The sequence below is a fragment of the Nothobranchius furzeri genome, chromosome 1 (genome assembly GCF_043380555.1).
Source record: "Nothobranchius furzeri strain GRZ-AD chromosome 1, NfurGRZ-RIMD1, whole genome shotgun sequence".
Lineage (NCBI taxonomy): Eukaryota > Metazoa > Chordata > Actinopteri > Cyprinodontiformes > Nothobranchiidae > Nothobranchius > Nothobranchius furzeri.
In genome coordinates this window covers 93560516-93576186 of record NC_091741.1, presented here as the reverse complement: position 1 = coordinate 93576186, position 15671 = coordinate 93560516, and the positions used below count along the sequence as shown (strand labels likewise).

General features: G+C 42.1%; 2 protein-coding genes across 2 annotated transcripts; both read left to right on the top strand.

Moving 5' to 3' along the window:
- Positions 1-8170: 8170 nt before the first annotated feature.
- On the top strand, positions 8171-11113 carry pcdhb (protocadherin b). The gene has a single exon (XM_070555321.1). The coding sequence runs from the start codon at positions 8362-8364 to the stop codon at positions 10747-10749; it is 2388 nt and encodes a 795-aa protein (XP_070411422.1). The 5' UTR covers positions 8171-8361; the 3' UTR covers positions 10750-11113.
- Positions 11114-12185: 1072 nt separating this feature from the next.
- On the top strand, positions 12186-15367 carry LOC139072095 (protocadherin alpha-C2-like). The gene has a single exon (XM_070555319.1). It carries the CDS (start codon positions 12442-12444, stop codon positions 14926-14928), a length of 2487 nt encoding a protein of 828 aa, XP_070411420.1. The 5' UTR covers positions 12186-12441; the 3' UTR covers positions 14929-15367.
- The last annotated feature ends 304 nt before the right edge of the window (positions 15368-15671 follow it).

The window sequence follows — 15671 nt, the reverse complement described above, 5'->3', positions numbered from 1 at the left end:
GTAGAGCAAGTTGCCTCATGGTTGGCGGGGTCATGGGAATGAATCCAGCTACCGCCAGGGGTATTCTGCTGTGGTGTCCTTGGGCAATACACTTCACCCAACTTGCCGGTGTTGGTGGTGGTCAGAGTGGCCGACGGCGCCAAATGGTAGCCTCGCCTCTGTCAGACCACCCCAGGGCGACTGTGGCTACAAAGTAGCTCACCATCAGTGTGTGAATGTGAGAGTGCAGCGTCTTTGAGTGTCCTAAAAAAACGCTATGTAAGTTTGATGTATTATAATTATTATACTACCAGCAATAGACAAACTGTATAATCATGAAAAACCAAACTATTTACTGTATTCTTTATTTGCACAGTTACAGAAAATACAACAGAATACAACACAATCTGTAGTTAACTATGCAATAAAAAGAAAAAAGCTACATGAAAAATATTCAACATTCTGAATAGTCCCATCTAAATCTCTACTACAGAGCAGAGTAGTATGACTACAGTTACCTTTTCTAATCTCGTCTCGTCTCGTCTCGTCTTCTTCTGCCTATCCGGGTCTGGGTCGCGGAAGCAGCATCCCAACTAGGGAATTCCAGACCGTTCTTTCCCTGGCCACCTCCACCAGCTCCTTTGGCAGGACCCCAAGGCGTTCCTGGGCCAGATTGGAGATGTACTTTCTCCAATGTGTCCTAGGTCGACCAAGGGGCCTCCTGCCAGCAGGACCTGCCTGAAACACCTCTCTGGGGAGGCATTCAGGAGGCATCCTAACAAGATGCCCAAACCACCTCAACTGACTCCTTTCGATATGGAGGAGCAGCTGCTCAGCACAGTCACTGCGCAGAGACAACTAATATCTGCCACTTGCATCCGCAGTCTTGTTCTTTTGGTCATTATCCAAAGCTCATGACCATAGGTGAGGACTGGGCGGTAGATCGACTGGTAAATCGAAAGCCTTGTTTTTCGGATCAGCTCCTTTATCACCACAACAGACCGGTTCAGTGTCCACATCACTGCAGACGCTGCCCCAATCCGCCTGACGATCTCCTGCTCCCTTATTTCCTCACTCATGAACAAGACCCCAAGATACTTGAACTACTTCACTTGAGGCAGGACCTCTCTCCCGACCCGGAGTTGGCAAGCCACCTTTTTCCGGTCTTTTCTAATATGTTGCTCAACTGAACAGTGGATAAACATATCCACAACACAATGACCAGCAATGTTCTCAACAAGTAGAAGAAAAAAAAAAACACTGGGTAAGAAGTGTCCATTCCAAGCAAACTTCAAACTTGTACTGGCTTTCCAAAAATATGTTTGTCTGGATGGAAATGCAGCTAAGAAATCCTCGTGATGACATGTTAGTGTATTTTGACAAAATAATAACCATTACAAATTGGCCGGTCTTTCTACGGCTAGAGGGTCAATAATGACTTCTTCAAAATTGGTGTTGTTTGAACACCATCTGGCATAGGTATGTGCAGACCTCTCAGCTCTTGACTCATCTATGAAGTAAGTTACATTAAGACAAGTAACTCTTTTGCGTGCCATGGAAAAACTGTCAATTCCAGTGATACGGTTATCAAGGTACATGCTAGTATACGTCGTCAACATTGCCAGAAGAGTGTGGACACAGAGATGGTTTCACTCCTCTCTCCCCTCTCATGTGTAGACATTAAAGTCTGAGCTTTTGGTAACCTGAGTGGTTTCGGTCTAACTAGTAGAAGCGTATTGTTTTTGTTAGACTTTGATTTAGATAAGTGACTACTTGAGGTAGTCTTTGTTAATTTGTACTCCTCAGGAGAGACTCTGCTCACCCTTTTGATTGGAGCTTTTGCAGTGGGCATTTGTTTTAATTTGAATCTATCCCAGTCTTAAGAGCTGGCGTTTTTTGTTATTAGAGATCCTTTGTCAAATATTCCAGATTAGGATGGTCATTTTGTTTCTTATTTATTCTCTTTCCCTAGAAAAGAGACTAGAGCCATGTTCCTTTTAAATAAAACATTTTAAGAGACTCAAACTTGGTTCTTCTCATCCACTGTGCAAACTTTCTTTACTCCCTCATTACCATCATACTCCTAGACGAGCTGAGGGACGTAAAATTTATACTCATGACAACTCTGAGGGGGGTGAATTTTTTTGTCACTCTTCTGTTTAAGTGTATTAAATGCCTAAAATTCTGAATAATTAATGAGCATCAGACCCACATGACCGCAGAGCTAGCTCCGGGAAAAGGCCTCAGCCTGAGCCTCGGCCTCGCCTTAAAAATGTTCCGCAAGTTTCAGTCCATTAGTTGTAGCGTTTGTGCATCCTTTTTTTGGATATTATTTGTGCAACTGTTGGACAAAATGACTTGCTGTGGCATTAATTGCACTAATAGATCATCCAAGGAGACTCCACTTCACTTTTTCAGTAAGTAAAATTAAATTTATGTATTTTAGGTCACTGCTGCTCTTGCGCTAGCTGAGCTTAGATTTTAGGTAGCTACCTCCATTAGCTTAGCTTCCACCTCTGCGTTAGCTTTGTGTTAGCTTGTAGCTACATCGCTTTAGTTCGACGGGTGTCGTAATTTGATCCCAGCCTTACAGCCCCACCCTCAGCTCCACCTCTTTTCCCTTATATGGAATTGTCTGGGCTTAACGGAACGTGTGACCAGGCCAAAATAGTGGTGGTGGCCACCTGCCATTTTGGCACAAAAACTTATAATTGGAACCTATGGACACAAATTGTCCAGTAAATGTCGATGTGGAGGACAGACACTTTTAGGAGCAGCATGCAAACAAAAATAAGGAGCATGGCTTCAATTGCAATAAAAAGCAAATTATGTCAAAGTTAGACGGAAATCTGTAATAGTGCAAAGTCTGCCACCATATCCATGCCACCATCCCATAATCTTTTTTAAAAAGAACACAATCGTGCCACATTACCGTTACAATCTGAACACACAAATAACTCAAGGCCCCCAGATGCTGGCTCAGCTTTGCAGCAAATTAGCAACATTATTTTATGAAAGCGGCCCAAGTATTACAGGAGGAAGTAGAAGGCAAGACTGATTTTGCATCATCTACTCATCTGTTGACTATGTAGGTAAACTGCATTGGGTCGGGGGGTGGGGGGGTGGCGGTGGGGGTCTTTAAGGTGGGACAAAGTCGGGTGCTCGAAGGACTTAATGACTACTGAGATCAGGGCCACCGGTCTGTAGTCATTTCAAGGTTGTCTTTATTAATCCCCAAGGGGGAAATTGAATGGCCTTGGACAAGTAAAAAAAAAAAAAAACAACATGCACACATTTAGTCCAGTGATCCTCAGCTTTTTAGGGACTAGGACAATAATGGAGGATTAAAAGCTGGTTGGCACATGGCATGAGTCCAGAGAGGTGCTTTAGATCTCTGAGAAGTCTGGGCTCAGCTCCTCTGCACAGTGTCTAAGGGTGGATGAGGACACGCCATCGGGTCCAGGTGCCTTATGTGGGTTTGCATCTTGTATCTATCTATTTATTTATTTATTTAACCAGATGAGTTGATATAGAACTCAACGATGATCTGGCCAAGAGGCAGACAACGGTGTAAACTCATGCAAACTTTTTTTTAAATAACTGTGATGGAGACCAAGGACGGGGATGAACTGCAGCAATCAATCAAAACGACTAGTAACCCTCAGAGTATTTTGAGATTTACAGCATAACTTTACTGGGTAAGATAAGCACTCATATATTCCATGAGGAAGACAGGGACTGACTGTGATGGACCTGAAATGATAAATGTGATGTGTGTATTTTCTTTATTTCTTTGCCGGTCTTCAAGAGTCACCTGAAAACCCACTTTGTTTTAGCATTTCCTGAACATGCTTGAAGTCTGCTTACTTTTATGTAGTTTTGATTCTTTGATTTAATTCTGTTGTTTCATGTTCAATCCGAAGGTGGGGGAGGGGGGGGGGAGGCTTTCACAGCATCTGTCTGCATTCCTTCGTGGGGGTGTTAGTTGCTTGCAGCTCAAGGCTATAGGGCGTCAGATTCAGATAACAAGAATTTGTTTGGGTCAGGCTGAGATAATTTTCCTCACTGCCTTCAGTCTTTAAACTGATCATTTCCAGTCCGTCAGTGAAGCCAGTTTTGGGTTTTAAACTTCCCCATATTGTCCGTTGACTCTCTCCGAGATGACATCCATTTTGCACACTAATAACAGTATCGCAGCTAGAACATTGTCCAGCTTATGATTCACCTCGAGTAACGTCCCAGTCTGAGAAGTCTCCACACGGACGGTGCTTTCCGTGGGTGCGGGTCGCCCTCCAATCGCTCCCATCTTTCCAAATTTCCAGAAAACCAGATATCCTCCCACACCAATCAGGAGAAATCCAGTGATCATCAGGCCAAATATCCACACGTCTTCGATGTCCTCATTGGGAGAGGCATATGATCTTACACTCCTTCCAGGAATCCAACATATATCCCACCGGGTGTGTCCCCTGTGGACATGTGGGAGCCCCCTGCTCCGTTCTCATTGTTGAAAAATTCTTATGGATTGCATTGAATGACCAGTTTATCAAATCCATGGTTAGTAAAAAAAAAAAAAAGAGTTTTCAGAAGAAATGCAGAGAAGCGCTCTGTGGGCAGACAGGACAAAGAGCCTTGGGAAAAAAAGATAAGGGAGCAAAAGAGGGAAGCGTCTGTACTCCTCGAGTGCCTGAAGAGAATGTCTAGTATTGATAATCTCATATTTACCATGAATGATGTGCTGTACTGTTCACTGTAGTAAAATGTGAGCAAAATATTTATAATATTATTGTTCCAACGTAGGATTACATGTGTTAAATTGCGTTATTTATTTATATGATGAGTGTTGCCGTTAAGAGATTCCTTGTTTCTTCCCGGTGTTAGAGTAGCATCTGAACCTGGGCCACAAAATCTGGTAGGGATGCGTACATTTTTTAGTTATTTTTAATCTGCTCCAGTTTAAAGTGAAACACTGTTTATCACATGATATAAACCCAGCAGGGTGAATTCTGGCAAAGTCAGCAACTTGTTTACATCGGTAAACTGCAGCGGGGAGAACGTAGGCTAACGTTCGTAAGCTAATTAACACTTTTTTAATTATAAATACCACTCTGTATGAGCCCCACCTAGTTGTGCAAAATCTTCTAACAAGTGAACTGTACTTGAACCAGAAGAAACCAGGCTAAACTGGCAAAAAGTCACCACTTTTCCTCTCTGTTCAATATTCCCGTAAATGACTGTTTCCCCACCTAGCTACTTCGTCCAATAACTTAAAGGCCAGACTCTGTATTAAAATTGTAGAAATTCAGTATAACTACACTTTGCTATCTATATAAATATGAACTGGGTTCAGTTTTTCATTTTGTAAGGACTTTTGTCATAAATCATTACAGAAAATCCAAATCCTATCTTCCATACAGTGAAGAACTGTCTTTCGCCTACGTCACTCCAACACATAAAACAAGGTAGCTGCTGTTGCTAGTATTGTGAATAACTGAATTTTGTTTTCTTTCGTGCTCTTAAGTATTCCAAAAAATTGTGTTTACAGCTGCAGCAAAAGATATGTCTGTGTCCTACACGCATTTTTAAATATCACAGATCTGATCTAAAATATTAACCTACATCTATAAATCCATCTAGAGCACCCTAGAGCACTGATACGAAAAAAAAACCAAGTCATTTGGGAAAATCTCTGACACACACACACACACAATCTAAAAGAGGATCTCCATGTCTCAACAACATATCCTCCTGGGACTGGTAGAACCTCCGTACCATCCTGGATTAGTTCAAACAACGAGCCGAGCTAGTGAGTTACTCCAGCATCAAGATTTATTCTGGGAAATTATCGATTAAATATTTTCAAGAGTTTTATATCTACACACACACAGCGGTAAAACTGACAGCATATTATTTTATTTATCTGTATATTACTGAAATATATTGAATTATATTGAGACAGATGGTGGAGCGAAGACCAGCTGAGAACTCGTCAGCTTAGAGCTCCCGGTGGAGCACAAAAATGAAAAATAAAATATAAAAGTAAACAAATCATAATGCTTACCATCTGTTTACATGCTTGTTTTTAAACCGTTTGACAATAAATCCACCGAAAATGGGTGGGGGTGGGTGGGGGGCTTTGGAATTTGGATTTAATACGGCCCTAATGACATCCAACACATTCTCACTCCCAGTATGTCAGAATGTGTTGCGACATCAGCACCAATGGTGACAAATTTACAGTCCTGTCATGAAAATTATTGTGTCACGATGAGAGGATGGTTTGGACCCAAGATGCAGATACCAGATGAACGAGGCAGAGGTGGAGGATAAAGTAAAAATCCTTTATTAAGGTAGTAATCCAAAGGCAGGGAGCCAAAAACCAAAAATCTAAACTGATTCATCAAAAACACTAGAGAACTAGAAACACTGGAAGCTAGGAACAGGAATGAGACGAGACTGACAAGAATCACCAAAACACAGCTGACAAACAACAATGAACCAACAAACACAGAGTGACAAGACAGGGCTTAAATAGACTGGGAAGATGAGAGGGAGAGGAATTGCAGGTGTGTGGGGAGTGGGACCAGGTGAACACAATTACTAACTCAGGGAGGAAGAAGAAAACACTGGTGGGAAAAACACACACTAAATGATGAAAGGCTGTAACAAAGGAAAATAACCTAAGAGAAAAAAAAACAAAAGACCAGAAGGCATGAACCATAACTAATATTCTAAGGGGAAGCTGACACTAAAGGAAAACACTACAGAAAGAAACTACAGGGGCATGGCTAAGAGGGGGCCAAGAGAGCACAGGACCTGGGAGAGGGAAGTCTGAGGGGGGAAACCTAGAGGGCAAACGGGGAACACCAGGAGACACATGAGGAGATGCAGACACGACACATGAGGGCACTAGAAAACACAAAAGGAGAACCTGGAGTGGGAACTGGAGGGGCTGGGGAACAAAGGGACACAGAACATGACATATTGTCAGATGATCAAACCAACCGCAGCAGCTTTTTAAGGTGTGACATGCTGTTGTGCAATTCGAATGCTAATTTTGGACATTGACATGTGGAACCATAATTCCTCCGCCCACCTCCCACCTCCAAATGGGCCGTTTAGGGCATTTTCTGGCACAGAAACTGTTAAATGACAGAAACGGAAGAGATTTGTGGGTGTTCACAAGCCCCGAAATCATGCAGTCGCAGACTCTAATTTCTGAAAAACTGACAGTTTCTCTGGCTTTTTAATTTAGTTTAGCAACAATGTTTGCACCATCATTTTACTCAACGGAATGGCACCTGGCACCACTAAAACATTTTCAATATATTGTTTGCACACTTAAAAGGACTTGGGATTCCTCAAGAATTACATTCTGGTTAATCCGTCATGGCAGACAGTTACTGCAGAGTCATCAAAATGCCTGCAGGTGAACATCTGAAAGTTGAGTGAACAGGACTGGATGGTCTTCTTCTGTGCTTCAGTGTTGGTGATTACCAAGTCAGACAAGGTTAAGGACTTAATTTTGATTTAAAAAATGGGAAGGACACAGATGACTTCAAAAGTTTTGGTAGTGAGAAGGGGTTAACAATCCAAAATGTTATACTTGTTTTAGAAACCTATAAAGTTATTTTACCTCATTTTCATAAAATAAATTGTAAGAACCATGAATGGACCAAAACACAGTACACAGTACATGGCCCTCTGCAGCTCCACAAACTCAGGCTTGTCTGACAGGAAATCAGAAACCCAAGAAGATACACTCAAACTCAATCAGAGCAGTTTATTTTACCTCAGTCAAAAAACGTTCTAAAGGAACACTTATTGTGTAAGTGAGCATGCTGCAACCTGAAGAACAACGCTATGTGCATGCAAACATTGTCTTTATATAAATCTCAATTATTTAATGGTTTTAGTAATAACATAAGTCAATATTTTGAGTAGTGCATACGTTAACCAGGAGGTTGGACATGTTTGACACTTGTGTTGTCCTCTTCCGTTTCCAGTAAAAAAAAAAAGTCACAATCGTGTTAATAATGATGCATATGAATTAGTTGACTTGCAACATCAGATAGATTTACCTGAAGCATCAAAAGAGAATACAGCTTATTGTTTTAAAGACGCTATTCTTCCAGTTGACTGCATTATGTGCAGCATCAGTCCCATGGTGTCACTGTTCACCACCAGAGCAGATAGTAATATATTAAAATCACACACCCAGTTCCAGATGGTGAGCAGGACAGGCAGCTTTCTGAATCAAATGATTGTCGTCTTGAAATTTTAAAAGAATTAACATTTTTCAGAAGCTTTCTTTAGATTTTTCTCAGATTTAAAACCAGCTTAACAAGAACCGGATTTATCTGATGCACTGCTGAGGAGAGGATGGAGATTTGGACCGCTGTCTTTGTCTGGACCGCAGTCTGGCCCAGCGCTTTGTCTGTGACGCGGTACTCCATAGCAGAGGAGATGGAGAGGGGCTCCGTTGTGGCTAATCTTGCTGCAGATTTGGGACTTGAGCTCGGAGGTTTGGCACAACGAGAGGTAAAACTTGACATTTTCACAAACAAAAAATATCTGGATTTCAACAAGAAGACCGGGGAGCTTTACATCTTAGAGAAGATAGACAGGGAGTATCTCTGTCCGGCGAAGCCAGCGTCCTGCTTTTTAAAGCTTGATTTGATCATAGAAAGCCCGTTACGCATATTCAACATTGAACTCGGAATAACGGATATAAACGATAACGCGCCGCATTTTCGGAGAGACAGAGTGGAGCTGGACGTTTCTGAATCCGCCACTCCGGGAGAACGGTTCTCTCTGCCGAACGCCGTGGATCCAGATGTTGGCGTAAACACAATTAAAACATACAAACTCAGCACCAGTGATCATTTTACTATTGAAATCCAGACGGGAAGTGACGGAACTCAGTATGTGGATCTAGTTTTGACCAAATCTTTAGACAGGGAGGAAAGGGTTGTCCATAATTTAATTCTGGCGGCGGAAGACGGAGGTGTGCCTGAGCGCTCTGGCACCGCAAACATCATCGTTAGGGTGCAGGACACAAACGATAATCCTCCTCGGTTTGAACAGCCATTTTATACCATTAACATGACAGAAAACATCCCGATTGGAACCTCAGTCATGAAGCTTAACGCCACAGATCTTGACGAGGGCGAAAATTCAGAGATAATTTACTCATTCACGCTTTACACGTCAGAGAAAACGCAGGACGTGTTCGCACTGAATCGCGATACAGGTGAGGTAACAATTAAAGGGATCATAGATTATGAAGACATGAAGTTTTATGAGATGTATATTGAAGCTAAAGATAAAGGAGAGCACCCCCTGCTGGGGCAGTGCAAAGTAGTGGTTCATGTGACAGATATGAATGATAATTACCCAGAAATCACTGTCCAGTCCGTCAAAAACACAGTAGCTGAAAACATACCAGTTGGGAGCGTCATAGCGCTGGTGGGAATAAGCGACAGAGATACTGGGGACAATGGGAAGGTGAGTTTATCAGTTAAAGAGAACATGCCTTTCATTCTAAACAAATCATCAGACAAACCCACACATTATAAACTCATTGTCTCTGAGCATTTAGATCGAGAGCAAGTGTCAGAATATCTCATCACCCTGGTAGTGACAGATGCAGGAACACCTCCTTTATCTGACAATGAAACAATATCAGTTCATCTGCTGGATGTTAATGACAATGTTCCCCAGTTCCCCCAGTCTTTTTATACCATACGTGTGATGGAGAATAACGCCCCCGGAGCCTTGCTCAGCTCCCTCACTGCCTTTGATCCTGACCTCCATGAGAACCAGTATCTAGTGTATTTCATCCTGGAGAAGGAGATCGCCAACACCTCCATGTCCATGCTGTTCTCCATCAACCCAGAGAACGGGAACCTTTATGCACTGAAGACCTTTGACTATGAGATAGAGAAGGACTTTGTTTTCCACATCGAGGCCAGAGACTCTGGTTCTCCTCCTCTCAGCAGTAATGTGACCGTCCACATCATCATTGTGGACCAGAATGACAACGCTCCATCTATCGTGTCTCCGTGGTGTGAGCGTGGCTCGGTGGTGGAGGAGAAGATCCCCAGATCCACTGACAAAGGCTCTCTGGTTGCCAAGGTGATAGCCTTGGACAAGGACTCTGTGCACAACTCTCGGATCACCTACCAGTTCCTGCAGCTGGCTGACGCCTCCTTGTTCAGTCTGGACCAGTACAACGGAGAGATCCGGACCATGAGGATGTTCAGTTACAAAGACCCGCGCCACCACAGGCTGGTTGTTGTTGCCAAGGACAACGGGGAGCCCGCTCTGTCTGCTACAGTCACCATCAAGCTGCTGACAGTGGAGACTGCTGTGAAGGCCTACTCTGACATGACTGAGATGTCTCTGGAATACGACGTCTTCTCAGACATCAACCTGTATTTGGTGATCGGTCTGGGCTCGGTGTCCTTTCTGCTGCTGATCACCATACTGGTGACCATCGTGCTGAAGTGTCAGAAGGTGAAACCCAGCAAATCGGCTCCTCCCAGCAGGAACAGCGTGATCAGTGAGAGGAACTCCACCATCGCAGACTCCACTCTGGTGTCCAACGATGCCTACTGGTACAGTCTGTTTCTAGCAGAGACCAGGAAAGGAAAGCTGGTGGTCAGACAGCCTGTGCCAAAGGGCTCCAGATACATCGTGTCCAGCATCCCCAGAGGGACAGGACTGTCAGAGACCAGCGACTCAGCAGCTTCCACTCTGCAGGTATAGAATGCTCCCCAATATAAAAACGCAATGTTGATTTCAAATACCAGTACCACTTGACTTTATAAAAATGTCCCCATGGCTTCATATTATTATTTTTATTTATAAATTACATTTGGAAAGTTAACAGTTTTGTTATGAAATTGGAATTTACTGTTTTCAAATTCCACTTATTTTTTTAGATACTGTTTCAGTGTTTTAATGTTGTTTATTGTGGTTTTTATAACCTAACAGTTTAGCTGTTGAAGGTACAAATTAATGAACTACAGATAAAATAATCAAGTAAACTTGTCCCTGATGACAAGACTTCTCTTGTTGTCAGTCTTAGGAAAGTATCGACTTATAAGGTAAAAAAGAAAGACAACTATATATTTTAAAAATATACATGTTTAAGAATGTTTACTTACCAGTTTACTCTAAAGCAGGGGTGTCAAACTCATTTTAGCTCAGGGGCCACATTGAGGGAAATCTAGTCCCAAGTGGGCCTTACCAGTAAAGTAAAAACAACTTCAGATTGTTTTCTTTGTTTTAAAACAATCAATATAAAAAAAGCTGGAGTCTGAGGACAGTGTATCCAAAATAGTACAAGTACGACACCTGAAGTGTACTTGAAAATTTGAAAATTAAAAAAATTAATCAATTAAAAAAGAACATTCCTTCGTGATTCAAAGAGCTTACAGATCACATGGCTAGACCAGTTTCATGCAGCACTTGAAGTATATTTGACTCATTTTACTTTACATCTTTTAGCTTTCACCAGCACATCAATATCAGAAGTCACATCCTGAGTGGCGGCCAACTTCAGGATGTGATTCAAGTTCTTGTGTGAGCCTTGAGTGAAGCTTTGTTTTATTTATACTCATTACAGAGGAAACTTGCTCACAAAGATACGTTTATTTTCACTCTACATTGTAAAGTATGAAAATAAAGTTTACACAACCATCTCGCGGGCCGGATTTAACCCGCTTGCGGGCCGGATCCGGCCCACGGGCTGCTTATTTGACACCCCTGCTCTAAAACATGCACACATTTTTTAAACAGAGAACAAACTGTGAAACAAAGGCCATATCTGACGTATTTTAAATGCAACCTTGTTTAAATTATGTGTGTGTGTGCGTGCGTGTGTGTGTGTGTTTCTGTTAGTGTGTTTGTGTGTGTGTGTGTGTGTGTGTGTGTGTGTGTGTGAGAGAGAGAGAGAGAGAGAGAGATAGAGATAGAGAGAGAGAGAGACCTTTATGTTTAGACTTCAAGCAAATGCACTTGCCTATGGGGGTGTGGTTTTCTGGTGTATAGTACCTAAATATTCTACTGTATTGCTGGACTGCACAGAACATGATTTCGTTGTACAACGAAAGTAAAATATATCAATCCAGATATTTAAGCTGCTTAAAATGATACAAATTGCATATTCAATAGTTCAGATTTTTGATTAATTACAAACATTTTATTATTGACCCTGGCTCCTTAATGTTTTTAAGATTTACCGTGGCGCTGTTCACCTAATAAATAATCATCTTGTGCTACGACAGTCAAGCTTATTCGGTGGGGTCTGCGCATGAGAAAGAAAGAGATGCGTGATTCCTCCACCCCACCTCGATTCGGACAAACATTTGGATTTTCGAAGGAGGTCTAGAAAAATCACCAATTTAATGAAATATCATTATTAAAAAATTCATAGGCATTTAATTATCTATAAATATGAATTTATTTCTGAGCATGCATGTAACAATGGAGGATGTCTTAATGCCGCTACACAAAAGGTACGTCTCGCTCGTCATTTTTTCGCTTTTATTTTGTTGTGCATCGACCTCAGTCAGTCATTATTCCATACCAGAGGAGATGAAGGAGGGATCCGTTATTACAAACCTCGCCACTGATCTGGGTCTGGACGTTAAAACACTGAATCAGAGGAAGATGCGGGTTGACATCATCGCTAACAAGAAATATCTGGATGTGAACAAAGAGACTGGGGAGCTGTTCATTGTTGAGAAGATCGACAGAGAACACATTGGATTGTGCAACAGAAAAAACTCCTGTTTCCTTACGCTCGAAGTGACTTTGGACAACCCGGTGCGCATTTTTAATACTGAGGTAGAAATTTTAGACATGAATGACAACGCCCCGCAGTTCCGGAGGGAAACCATTTATTTGGACATATCTGAAGCCACGCCAGTAGGAGAGAGGTTTTCTCTTAGTAATGCTGTAGATCCCGATGTCGGAATTAATTCTGTAAGAACGTATCATCTTAGTGAGAGTAATCAGTTCAACATCGAGGTTCAGACGGGAAGAGACGGAGCTAAATTTGCTGATTTGATCCTAATAAAGACGCTAGACCGGGAGCAGCAGTCCGTTCATAATTTAATTCTGACAGCGGTAGATGGGGGAACACCTGCTCGTTCTGGCACAGCCAGCGTTATTGTTCGTGTTCTAGATACTAATGATAATTCACCCACGTTTGAAACAAACAGTTTAACTGTTAAAATCCTGGAGAATTCACCAATAGGAAGTCTTGTTATTGATCTGAGTGCCACAGATTTAGATGAAGGATCCAACTCTGACGTCACATATTCATATAGTTTATATACATCAGAGAAAACACAGGAGACGTTTAATCTGAATCCAACCTCAGGAGAAATTACTGTTAAAGGAATGTTGAACTATGAGGATTTCAGGATTTATGACATGGAGGTGATAGCAACAGACAAAGGAGCCAACAGCTTATCAGGACAATGTACCATCAAGATTCTAGTAGAAGACATGAATGACAACCACCCGGAGATTTCTATTAAATCCTTCCAGAGTCCAGTGAGTGAAAACATCAAGTTAGACACGGTGATAGCTGTAGTTAGTGTGAGTGATAAAGACTCAGGGGACAATGGGCTGGTTGATCTTCATATTCCAGACAACATGCCTTTCAAACTGAGGGAGTCCTCTGATAATTATTATGAGTTAGTGGTGTCAGAGCCATTAGACCGAGAGAAGGTCCCAGAGTATGACATCACTTTCACTGTGACAGACAGAGGTTCTCCTCCTTTATCTGACAATGAAACAATGACTTTAGAGCTGCTGGATGTTAATGACAATGTTCCCCAGTTCCCCCAGTCTTTTTATACCATACGTGTGATGGAGAATAACGCCCCCGGGGCCTTGCTCAGCTCCCTCACTGCCTTTGACCCTGACCTCCATGAGAACCAGTATCTAGTGTATTTCATCCTGGAGAAGGAGATCGCCAACACCTCCATGTCCATGTTGTTCTCCATCAACCCAGAGAACGGGAACCTTTATGCACTGAAGACCTTTGACTATGAGATAGAGAAGGACTTTGTTTTCCACATCGAGGCCAGAGACTCTGGTTCTCCTCCTCTCAGCAGTAACGTGACCATCCACATCATCATTGTGGACCAGAATGACAACGCTCCATCTATCGTGTCTCCGTGGTGTGAGCGTGGCTCGGTGGTGGAGGAGAAGATCCCCAGATCCACTGACAAAGGCTCTCTGGTTGCCAAGGTGATAGCCTTGGACAAGGACTCTGTGCACAACTCTCGGATCACCTACCAGTTCCTGCAGCTGGCTGACGCCTCCTTGTTCAGTCTGGACCAGTACAACGGAGAGATCCGGACCATGAGGATGTTCAGTTACAAAGACCCGCGCCACCACAGGCTGGTTGTTGTTGCCAAGGACAACGGGGAGCCCGCTCTGTCTGCTACAGTCACCATCAAGCTGCTGACAGTGGAGACTGCTGTGAAGGCCTACTCTGACATGACTGAGATGTCTCTGGAATACGACATCTTCTCAGACATCAACCTGTATTTGGTGATTGGTCTGGGCTCGGTGTCCTTTCTGCTGCTGATCACCATACTGGTGACCATCGTGCTGAAGTGTCAGAAGGTGAAACCCAGCAAATCGGCTCCTCCCAGCAGGAACAGCGTGATCAGTGAGAGGAACTCCACCATCGCAGACTCCACTCTGGTGTCCAACGATGCCTACTGGTACAGTCTGTTTCTAGCAGAGACCAGGAAAGGAAAGCTGGTGGTCAGACAGCCTGTGCCAAAGGGCTCCAGATACATCGTGTCCAGCATCCCCAGAGGGACAGGACTGTCAGAGACCAGCGACTCAGCAGCTTCCACTCTGCAGGTAGGCTGCACTGAATGTTACTTTGTATGTATTGATCGTTTTTCTTTTTGACAAGTTAACAATACTTGTCACCCTTTTGTTGTTCCTGGCTATTAAAACTTTTGTTTTAGTACTTTACATAGTTTAACAGATCCACATTATTTCTGGCAGGTTTTGCATTGGATCGTCTAAAAAACAAAAACAAAGCAACCAAACAAAGAAACAAGCATTCCTGAATACCGTAAATACAGTTATAAATAAAGGTCAACAACAGAAAATCAACCAAACACAACCCCCCTCCCCCAAAACAACAGAAACAAAATAAGAAAACTAATTCGTGCAATAGACCACACATTTACATTTTTGAACTATTACAATTTTATTTTGATGTTGATTTTTTTCCACCATAACTTGCCGAACATTTTAAATAAATTAGCATGTTTGCATTCTCTTCTCCTTTTTTGTGACTTTTAGTGCACGGGAGATACCTTCATAATTTACATCTCTAAACTCTTAAACAATTCTAAAAATAAGTGCATATCATAGTGCTTAAAAATTGAGTACCTCATGAAACACCTAAAACAAAAAAATTAGTATTGTGCTTCACAAAAATACAGATCAAATTAATTCATTTTTCAAGCGCTTTGTAATTTTTTCCACTTCATTTGAAATGTTTCTTTCTTTCATCAAAACAAAAAATAAATTTCAACATGTATAATATTCAGTGATCACTGACATGTATTTTATAGGGTTCATATAACACTCACAGTTATAATTAATTGATTTCCGAACACAAAGGCAAATTTATTATTATT

Coding starts and splice junctions, on each gene's coding strand:
- LOC139072095 (XM_070555319.1), top strand. CDS start 12,442: ATGAATTTATTTCTGAGCATGCATGTAACAATGGAGGATGTCTTAATG.
- pcdhb (XM_070555321.1), top strand. CDS start 8,362: ATGGAGATTTGGACCGCTGTCTTTGTCTGGACCGCAGTCTGGCCCAGC.